The sequence below is a fragment of the Myxocyprinus asiaticus genome, chromosome 3 (assembly GCF_019703515.2).
Source record: "Myxocyprinus asiaticus isolate MX2 ecotype Aquarium Trade chromosome 3, UBuf_Myxa_2, whole genome shotgun sequence".
Lineage (NCBI taxonomy): Eukaryota > Metazoa > Chordata > Actinopteri > Cypriniformes > Catostomidae > Myxocyprinus > Myxocyprinus asiaticus.
The window spans coordinates 51,051,208-51,062,669 of NC_059346.1; the positions used below are offsets into that span (position 1 = coordinate 51,051,208).

Here is an 11,462-nt window from a genome sequence, read left to right on the forward strand (position 1 = left end):
GATTGCCATGTAGTGTATGATGGGTATACGGTGTCTTATTCATTGTGAAACTGTGTTTTCTTAATGGCATGAATTTCACTGAAGGCCTAGACTTAAAATGCACGGGCCACGGCTTTTTCATTTACATTCATGGTTTAGAAGGATAATTTCTTTTTGTTTTCTCTTCTTTTTACACTCATAGAAATAAACGTTTCAAGAAAAGGATTTTATATCATGCAAATCCTGGTGGCACCTTTTTAAGATCCGGAAAGAACTTTATTCTCAACACTGTATAAATGGTAACCTGCAATTGTTACCTTAACCTCATGCAAGAACGTTGTATTTTGGCTTCGCTATACACAATGCAGAATTTTTATTAATTTAAACCTACTGAATACTGTTCACAACACTCTAGACTATCATTTAAGAGTTAAACTTCTGACGCACCGAGTCATGTGACACAACAACATGAGGTCGATTTCCGTGAAGCGCTTCTACAGGCGCAGAGCCAACTAAAGTACTTCTGGTAAGAAATCTTTCTGAAACCTGTTTGGGTGTAAAGAGTAGTGTCTCTAGTTTTTAATATGCCGCTTGAAAAATTTCATTCATTTTTCATGTGTCAGCATGCTGATAAACATACGTGGATTTTGAGATATTATTCCCTCAAAAGTTGAAAAAATGTCAGTCATTTTTTAATGTTTCAACATTAACACATCTGTGGGTCATTTCGCTTTCATTTTAATATAGATTATATTATATTTTATTTTGTTATCACTGTACAATACGGTTCTATTCATTAATATTAGTAAATGTACTATATTTACTGCTCATTTTCACATTGAGAATCAATGGGTTCATCCAAAAACTGAAAAATGTTGCTTTCAGAGGCTTTATATGAAGTTAGGATACAAACAAAGTGCATTTTGAACGGTTCCAAACCCAGTGCAGACAGACAGCACCCCGGAGGTTAAGTAATTCACTAAATAGGGAGCAAGGGAGCATCCTAGCTCTCTATGAAGCTAAGTGCAGTCACTCCTAAAATCCGACCAAAAGTTCAGTTTCAGGTGGCAAATGACAACTCAACATGTTTGGCATGGGACAATGATAATCAGCACATAGATTCAGAATTTATAATGTATCATTTTATTTTAAAATCGTTGGCAGTGATAAGACGATGCTGGCCATTACTTTTAATCAAAATGAATTATGCTAATTTCTGATGTAATGTCTGTAACATCTTAAAAACATGAATAATCAACACTCCTGGGAACATGATAAACAATCTGATGAAAAAAATCTGACTTTCAATAGCTTGGTATTATTTCACGCTGTCCACATATGTGGACATAAATTTTAAGGAAAACTATTTTCTCTAGTAAAAGATTTTACCACATGAAGCACATTTTTTTTTTTTTTTTTTTTGTTAAAAAAAAAATCTGTTTAGTTCTTTAGAAAACCACCGAGGGTTATATTGTGAAACCACACTAAGGAAAAATTCTAACCTAAAACTGTGCTTCATGTGGTAACATCTAAATTAACTGGTTTGATTCAAATCAGGAATATTATTTAATATCACTGAATCAACCTGAATGCATTAGGTTACACCAACAAACAAATCTTTCAGGGTTAGATGAAGTAGAAATAGCTCCTTAAAGGAACAATTGCAAGTTACCGCTTTTACAGTGTAAGATACTTTGAAGAACCTCTATTTTGAAGAATGAATGGTGAATGTTTTTATATTTTGTTCTTCCAAAGGGGAATCTCTTATAAAGGTGTCCATCATAGATAGCAGTTTAAATGAGCACATGATATAAACCAGCAGGAAGACAGAACATTTTCTCTTTATGGTGTAGAAAGCTGATTCACAACAGTGGGTGGCAGATTTGGTCCTGACCTCTTTTGATACCCCACTGTTTATGATGCTTCCAGTGGTCGCATTTCAGTGATGGTCAGGCACAGGTTCTTTCAAAGCCCTAATACACTGTAATAGATAGCAACCTACAGCTAACTGAAAGATATCCAGTCCTTCAAAAAGCATCATTATAAAATGGATAGTTCTGTTTCTGGATTGGTCAATACAACATGCTAAAATACATTAGGGTAACAGCTATGACACAAAACACCTGATCATCCAGTAACTGTTTATATCACTTTACAGTACCTAAAGCTCTGGAAAAAATGAAGAGACCACTGCAAAATTATTCGTTTCTCTGGATTTACTATTTATAGGTATGTGTTTGAGTAAAATGAACATTTTTGTTTTATTCTATAAAGTACTGTCCACTGTGTGGAATTGAATTGAAAGTGAGTTAATTGTTCTCCCAAACAGATGAGGCGTTTAAGGGTAATGCTCTATCGAGTTTTAAATAACAAAAACCAACCACCCTACCCTAAACCTTAAATCTAACCGATAGTGTCATAAAAAGCAAATGTGGGATGTACAACAGATTACGTTTTTAAGGTTAATGATCTATTGAGTGTTAAACAAAACCTACCTACCTGCCCTAAATCTTAAGGCCTACCTGATCCTAACCAAGTAATAAAAGCAAATGTGCTCACAACTTGCATGCTCTTTTGGAACCGTACCCCAGTCCTTTTCATCACATGTACTACGCTACCATGCAACTTGACTGCATTTGAATAAGCTTGTAAATGTAGTATGTAATGCAAACGATTAAAATGTATTAACTTACAAGTTATGCGTAGTAAAATTGTTTTGATGTCGTAAGATAGAATTGTGTGAGGAACAGGGTAAAAAGTAAGTGTTTATAAACGGATAATATGCCGTTGTACTGGTGATTCATGGGAAAGTGAATAAAAGTCATTGTCGTTTTTGCGCCTCTAGTGTTTATTTCACCAGGAAACTAAAGTCACGTAAAAATCATTTTGCAAAAATGTAGGTATAGTAACGTAATTCTATGAGACCAGGTTGCTTCTAAAGGAAGGATAGCATTTAACAAATCTACTTAATAAAATAGAATGTTAATCAAAATTTGCGTCCTTAATATTTTTAATATGTAGTTAACAAAGCAATAAAGCACCCTAGGCCTTGGTCAATGTTCGGTGTATATGATTACAAAGTAATTAGTTACTGTACTCTAATTACTTTTAGTTAAAAAAAGTAATGTAACACATTACATTTTCAATTCTTGTAATCAGATTACAGTTACTGACTTTCAATGAAAGTAATAACATTTAAGTACAGTACTTATGCTAAATTAATATGTGTAATACATTTAAAATATTAATTAATATGTATGTGACAGTGAAGAGGAAATATAGACATTTTGACTTCTAGGAAAAGTGATGAATAAATTCAAAATAATTAGTAATATGATTACTTTTTAGAATAAGTAATTAGTAAAGTAATCCCATTACAATTTTAGAGAAGTAATTTGTAGTGGATTACTTATTTTGAGTAACTTACCCAACATTGGCCATGGTGCACTGAGTGTCGTGCCAAATAATGCAATTTAGCTGTGACTATATTCGCATACAGCTTCTCGTACCTTATTGCTTATGAAATTGTTAAATATGGACAGCGTGTCAGGGAATTATCATGTGAATATGAGCCAGGCTATTGTTTAGTCTTAAGTGATATGTCTCTTAGCCTTTTACAACAGTTAAATTACATTCGCAAGAATTTAAATATGACACAGGTATATAATAATGTGTTCCTGTTCTTAATCTAATGGATAATTCAATTCTGTACCTTATTTAAAAATTAGAGGACCTCAGTTTTCATTTTTATGTCCCACTGTCTGATAGACATTTATTAATTGCAGAATGTCTCAAATGAGCGTTGAGTAGACAGAGAGCATGTGTGGAGGGAGTCTGTCGTCCCCATGAGGATAGTGAAATTCCTCTGTGGACTCAGAGGTAATGACGGCCCCTGGCAACTTTGATGAGGTGTATGAGTATTTGTGTGTGTCTGTGTGTGTGTAAAGAGAAGAGAATGAGTGTGCCATGAGGTGATTCATCTTTGCCTGTTGTTATCAGTGTAATGGGGAAACATGTGGCTGTCAGAATCAGGTGCTACATCAAACAGCACTGTGGCTTGGCAGTTGAACCACGTACTATCAAGCCCATATCACCTGCAGAAAGAGGATTGAGATGATGACAATAGAGATTCCTCTCTCGTTCTCTTTTATTGTATTTTTTTTTTATCTCTTCTTCAAGGAAACACTTAAATCCAGTTATGATTATACGAATACGACTTGACAGTGTCCAGGCCCGACTTTGACAACTGAATTTATCCAACAAACTGCAAGCTGTAGGATCTGTCTGCTCTACACGAGTTCAAAATGGTTTCACTTGCTATTATGCAATATTGGGTTTTTTTTTGTGTGTTTTTTTTTTGGAACACATGTTTTCAACCTTCACAGACTTCCCACCTTCTCTGCCTATCTAGGGACCCCCAGTGTAAAAAGGCTATATTTTTACTGTAACTTTTTATAATAACCTTACCTAACATCACTACATTATGTAATGTTAAACAGATCATTAGTAGGTGTTTATTCAAATAGTTAGAAATGTGTAATCTAAGAAAATATTTTAGATATTTAAACCTCTGAACCTCTAAACCATGGTTCCCAACCTTTTTTCCTTGAATTTTTTTCAAAATAGAACAGTTACTTTTACTCATGTAAAATCGTGAAACTTAGTAAAGGTGATGATGTGTAATGATTTTTAATTTTTTTAGCGCATAGCACAGTGTTGCTCTTTTCTTCCTCAGTGCTGTTTGGCATGTCAGGGCTGCCTGTTTGATGGGTTTGACTTGACTTTCTCTGTAACGTTTTAAACTAGAAAAGTCTCACTAGAATTCAAATGGGTCACATCAGTTTTGAGGTCTGCACACCGCAATATTGAGGGAAGCCCGGTTGTTGCACGCACGTCAGAGAGCAGAGCAGATCATTAGCATGAGATGTTACCATTACACTCACGCAAAAGCTTTAATTGCACCACAAAAATATTGCAATGCAGATGAGAAGCCTTAAACTGAATGCGAGATTATAAATAAATCTCTTCATTAAACATTATATTATCATTAAATAATCTCTATCACTTGGGCGGCCACCGAAAAATCTTCAGTGGGAGAACCATGCATTGTTCTTTCCCTGCTGTCCGCGACCCAGTCCGAATAGACCTGCGATCCACTTTTGGGTCGCGACCCACCAGTTGAGAAACACTGATCTAGTCGCTTCTTCGTGACAGCAACAGCTCAAACTGTAAGTGTTGCCACCTTGTGGACCCACTAATTAGTGCAAATAACTCCAGGCGCATACGCATTCTGCGCGTTCAAAGACACGTGGTTAGAAAAATCGGGCTGTGCGCGTTCATTGCTTGCGCACTCTTTTGATGACTGTTCTGACTCCGTGTACGGAGTCTTTTCTAACTAAACGGACTTAAGGTTTTCACACAATGAACAATCAAAAATCTTATTGACTGAATGTTCAAAAGAGTCAATTACTTTGTTACTACAGTATCTTATACGTACATCACTAAAACAAGACTAGTTGTCTGAATGGTCAACTTTACATTGGCCCTTCTAGCAAAATGATAAACAAAACTAATTCAAATTTTGACAACATTTTTCAAAGAAATCAATCAATGGACATGTCTGTGATTGGTTAATGCTTCACTGCTGCAAAAAAAAAAATATCTTGTAAATAGATTTTTTGTGCAGTTGGAAGAAACATCAATGGAATGCTGTAATTGACACGTTTTACGAATAGTTTATTGTGGCAGCTGTTATTGTAATCGCGATTGTTTATTCGATTAATTGTGCAGCCCTACTCAGGTCCCCTCCTTCAGTGGGAGTATATGGGATTTTTTCATACATTTTTCCCCCGTTGGTCAGGTCACTTAAAATTTTTATTTCACACCCCTCCTAAAGAAGCTGCATGATTCCAGGTATCATTCATGTCCGCAGCACAAGCAGTGCGAGACCAGTAAATGTCAAAGTTTAATATTTTGGGTTAGGTTAAACCCCTTACCCTATATAAACAATAATAATAGTGATACTTCACTTAGTAAGCACTCAATATCAACAGCCAGTAAGTCCCTAGTATCTCATTTCTATTTATAATGATTTTGTGAAAATCCCAATATTTCAAACAAACATTTATTTCAGAGAAACTCATATTCCCAGTCCCCAGGTGCTGATCCATTAGGTGATCAAGCACCAATTGCCAATTCTTTCCAGGGCCTTGCAATCATTTGAAAAAAATAACAAATAAATAAATTGGGGGTTGGTATTCATTGCAAAAGCTCAACCAGGGCATGTGTAAATAAAAGGGGGAGGCGGAGTGTTTGTGGATAGTGTGTGTAATCTGTCGCTGTGCACTGTTTGGCAATGTCACCGCACTGTCAATGCAAACACTCTTCGCAATACATCTGCTGTAAGGTTCGGTACACACTCACACACAAACACTTTTAAATATCACTGACTATCAACCAACCAGTTCAGCAATTTGCTGGAGTGATTAATTTAATCTATAATGATACAAGGAAGTTAATTCAGTGGCTCAGGAAGAGAAGGGCTACGAATCAAATGTTCTTGCAGTCATATGCCCACACTGCTGAAATGTTAATGTGTATCACCTTTCTAATGAATACAGTCATTTCCTGATAGAATGTGGGTGAAATGTCCTTCGGCCAAACAGACACAGATAAATTGTTGTCGGTCTGAGCTGTTTTAGTCACATTGACAGTGGCGAAATCAGTTTCTAACCTCGTGCCAGTAAAAGGAAAACAGTAAGCTGAGCACTGCATGAATTTGTGTTATTCAAAACAGAATGCTGCCAATTACAAAATTAACAAGCTTCCTTTATTTATACTGCTCATTAAGGGTTTGAAAAAGATGTTTGGTACATGTATAATAATAAGAAGGGGGAAAAAACATCCAAGATCAAAAGTATTCTTTGTTTGAGATGAATAACACTGAATAGAAATATGTTTAAGAAATACACATACAAGTAAACGGTTTAAAAGTACTTTGCAATTAATTATTACAGTAAACAGAAATCTATAGAACCAACAGGATATTTCTCTCTGTTCTACTGTTGTGTATGTGTATGTTTCTGTTATTGTGTCAAATCTTACTAGTCCAAAGCATCTGTGTAAAAGGTACAAAACTACACACACACACACACACACACACAAAACCTTTCTAACTTTCAATAAATTCAGAAATTGTTCAGCTCATATGAATGTCAAACGCTCAAGAAATAATCCAAGCTCTAATTTTCCCCTTTAAAGAAAACCCCCATGAAATACATCACATTTATTCTATAGCATATATTTAATATGTACATGATACATTAAAATGCTCATTCATGCCGATTGAGAATACTTGTTGTATATAATATAATTTGTACGTGTAATTTCAGTTTATGACAATTGCTTCAAATATAGTATTGGATAGGACATGTAAAAATATATATTAACATGTATAATATATATTGTGTCATTTCAAACCATAACATACTATAGCACTTCACATTTTTCTGCACTTTTCTGTTCTCTAGATAGAATACTAAATGTGGTTGTATATTTGTCAAATCCCTCCTAGCCTACTACTTTCAGATAATTAATCATCTTTATATATGTTAATCACATCCTAAACATTTCTATCTAGTTCATCTCAAAATTACTATTGAACACAACATACGGGTAAAGTCATCACTTACATGTCCTTGATTGGCAGGTTCTTCCCTTCCACAATCCTAATGAATAACGTGCTTCGTTTAGCCATGCTGTCACTGTATCAACAGGCGCTGGTACTTATTATTCCTTCAATAACGCGCATGTAAGCGCACGAGAGTGTTATATGCATTGCAAAACATCCAGAAGAACAGACGGTTCAAGAAGCGGCACCGATCCACGCGTTTGACGCGGGCGGGTATGATCTCGGTGGGTTGTTTGAAGGAGGAGTGACTGACTGGATCATACACTTGAAGAATGAAAGTATTGGGCAGACTGAGCGACGCGACGCGACAACACTAAAACGCGCCCGTTATTTCGAGGAAGCAAACTGCCCTCTAGACAGCTTTGTTGATTATAAAGAGAGCGTTCTAGTTTTGTGGCGTCGCGTCAAGTTTACACGACTGTGATTCGTGACGCGACAGACTCCCGGGAAATGTCTTCCTGTGTGGTCATACTGGCATTACCTTCGAGAGAGCTGTTTTTAAATGTTTTCCAATTTAAACACACGTTGGACGGACGTCTTTAACCTTTTTATCGCTGTTTTATCAGCGTCTCGCGATGGAGCGTCGCGTTTTTTAGACGCAGTGTCAAGTTAAAAACGCGTCTCGAGACTGCTTTATTTCGTGGTGCTGCATCTAGCTTTTTTAAGCGCAAGAACGTGAATTAACGGGCCCTAACTAACAAACCTGGGATAAGCAGACAATAGTTGTCCATACTACACGTTTGGTGTAGGGTACAACGGGGCCAAAGGCACACCTAAGGAAAATTAGCTTTTTTTTTTTCTGGTCACAAAGTGTATCAAGTGTAATCTCCATTGTGATTGGATCAGTCAATGTGAGCCCACTTTTAATTTTTTTTTTTTTATAACAAGTCTAAATTTCCCCTCACTTAAAGGGATAGTTCACCAAAAAAAAAAAAAAAAAAAAAAAAAAAAATTCTCTCATCATTTACTCACCCTCACGTGATCACAGATGTGTATGACTTTCTTTCTTTGCTGAACTTCAACAAAGATTTTTAGAAGAATATTTCAGCTCTGTAGGTGCATACAATGCAAGTCTCTAGAGTCCAAAACTTTAGGGTCCAACAGATAAAAGCAGCATAAAATTAATCCATACGACCTAATCCATGTCTTCAGGAGCAATATGATAGATGTGTGTGAGAAACAGATCAATATTTAAGTCCTCCCTGCCCAGTAGGTGGCGATATGCAAAAAGAATGTGAATTGCCAAAAACACAAGTAGAAGAATGTGAAAGTGGAGATTGATAGTGAAAAAGGACTTCAGTTTTTATCTGTTTCTCACCCACACCAATCATATTGCTTCTGAAGACATGGATTTAACCACTGGACTCTTATGGATTACGTTTATGCTGACTTTATGTGCTTTTGGAGCTTCAAAATTTTGGTATCCATTCACTTGAAATATTCCTTTCAAAATCTTTGTTGGTGTTCAGCAGAAGAAAGAAAGTTATAAACATCTTGGATAGAATGAGGGTGAGTAAATGATGAAGGAATTTTCATTTTTGGGTGAACTATCCCTTTAAAAAAAAAAATGTGTTTTATGGGGACCTTTAGCACCTGCAACAGTGGTGCTTTTTATCTCAAATACTATCCTTTCACTCATTGGACAGTTATTAAAAAAACTTGAACAAAACCGAAAATGATAGATAAGTATTTTGTCTAAAAATAAATGTGATAATTTCAGGGATTTTAATTAATTAAACAGGTGTGTTTAGGAAAGTACTGTGGTCATTTTTGCTGCTGTTTAGTGTTTAGGGAGAAAATAAAATCAAAAGTGACTTTTACCCCGGGATTCCTTTTGCCCCGTTGTACCCTACATTTACATATAAGATGCTACCGAACTTATTTGAATGTATTTTCACCATCATAAAAAAATATGTTCCCTGCATGGTATTTTATAATAATGTGAAATGTTTGTTTATGTACAGTATGTACATTATTTAGGCCTATTTGTATGTCTAAAAGTTGTACATGTAATCTGCATTTTCACTTCCTTTTTCAAAAAGTCATACTGCTTCTTTATTAATGACCTCATTCGAGACATGCTATGACTGATAAGCTCATGATCTGACCAGGTAGTTGAAAGAGACTATCCAATAAAAACTGTGTAAACTAATAAAAATATAATTAAGGTGGTAATATCTAAATGAACTGGTTTTATTCAAGTCTAAAATAGTATTTAAAATCACTGAGTCAACCTGAATACAGTTACATGACAAAACGGGTAGTGTTAGATCAAGTAGAAAAAGATTCCAGCTTACCAGATTTTACAGTGTACATACACTATCTGAAATGTCTCACATATGAACAAAGATCTGGCCAAAACTAAGCCTTGCTACTTGCTAGGCTCACCAGTTGCAGCTAATTTGTTGTCAAAGGTTGACAGCCTGTGTGAATGCAGGTATTTGATTAAACAAGTCTACTGGGGAAAATAAAACCTTTCGAAAGGCTCCTTGATTATGGTCTTTGATGGAAATCAAAGCATAGACTCTTACGTAATGTCAATTCTGATTACACTGACAGATTCTGATGCACACAAAGTGCCTTCAACATGGACAGAACAATCAGGGAATGATCGAGACCCTTAAGATGGAACAAGAAGGTTGATTCACTGCCCAGACAGAGATGTTTTCAAGCCAGACATAAACAGACAAAATGATCAACACTACAACAATGAAAGGAAAGTGCACCCATTTGAGTCTGGAATCTCCAATTTGACGTCCTAAATTCAAAAACATTCTCAGATAGGTTAAAATGGCAATACCATAGAAGCTCCTGTGAGGTTTTTCAAAATACGTTTCTCACATGAACAGAGGCAATCCACCTGCAGTGCAACACTGTGTTTATGTATGTGAGCATGGGCTGGAGTGACTCATTGATCCAGGAATACAGATGGAGTAACAGTACCTTTAGTGCCGTGACCAGAGGATGGGAAATACTGTGTGGGTTTCTTGTGACTCACCGGTCTATCAAAGAGTTACCTGAGCGTGCCTCTGCAACTTAAATATAATGTGTGTGTGTGTGTGTGAATATGAGTTGCAATTTATCAGAGGCTTTTCATTCGGTATTACAGGATATCCAGTATTTTTTTCAAATTCTTCTGTTATTCTGTGATGGATGTACTGTACAAATAGTAGTACCACTGGACTAGTTGTACAACTACCTGGACCATACATGTGAATTATGTCAAAAATAACATAAAAATAATAATAAATAAAAAAATTGCAAAAGACTCTAAATGCTGATTTATACATTTACAATTCCTTTCAGTAATCACAATTTAAATTCCAGAAATCATTCTGAATATTCTTACTACAGAGTTATCATGATTTTTAAGCAGTGAAAGCAGTATGACATGCTATACTTCAGATAAGTATGCTACACTTCAGCATTTTCCAAATCTTTGCAAACATTGTTATGCATGCAGTTATATGACCTCATATTTATTGAGAGATTACTGTATACATGGAGTACAAGTAGGCTACTTTAAAAAAAAAAAAAATTTCTACCACACTAATGAACTGTACAAAAAAAGCTAATCAAAATGGTGGGGGAAAAATGAAAATGACCAGGTACAGTACTTAAAATACACACTATCCTCTCTACATACTGTATATAGATGAGACAGGGGCTAGTTGTCATACTTTTGTGTGGGTAGGTTTATTTTTTATCCCTCCTATTGTATTCGGTCATTTTTGACCGAAATAAATTTTCCTTGTTTAATGAAAATGATTACCTTTATCTGAGCAGTACAAGA

At 35.6% G+C, this 11,462-nt stretch overlaps 1 protein-coding gene across 1 annotated transcript in view; it reads right to left on the bottom strand.

Moving 5' to 3' along the window:
• The window catches only part of LOC127428335 (ras GTPase-activating protein 4-like), a 79,516-nt gene extending 71,127 nt beyond the window's left edge, over positions 1-8,389 (bottom strand). The window contains exon 1 of the mRNA XM_051676663.1: positions 7,671-8,389. Coding sequence (XP_051532623.1) covers positions 7,671-7,735 — 65 coding nt within the window. The 5' untranslated portion in view covers positions 7,736-8,389. The remainder of the gene's footprint in view (positions 1-7,670) is intronic.
• Positions 8,390-11,462: the final 3,073 nt, after the last annotated feature.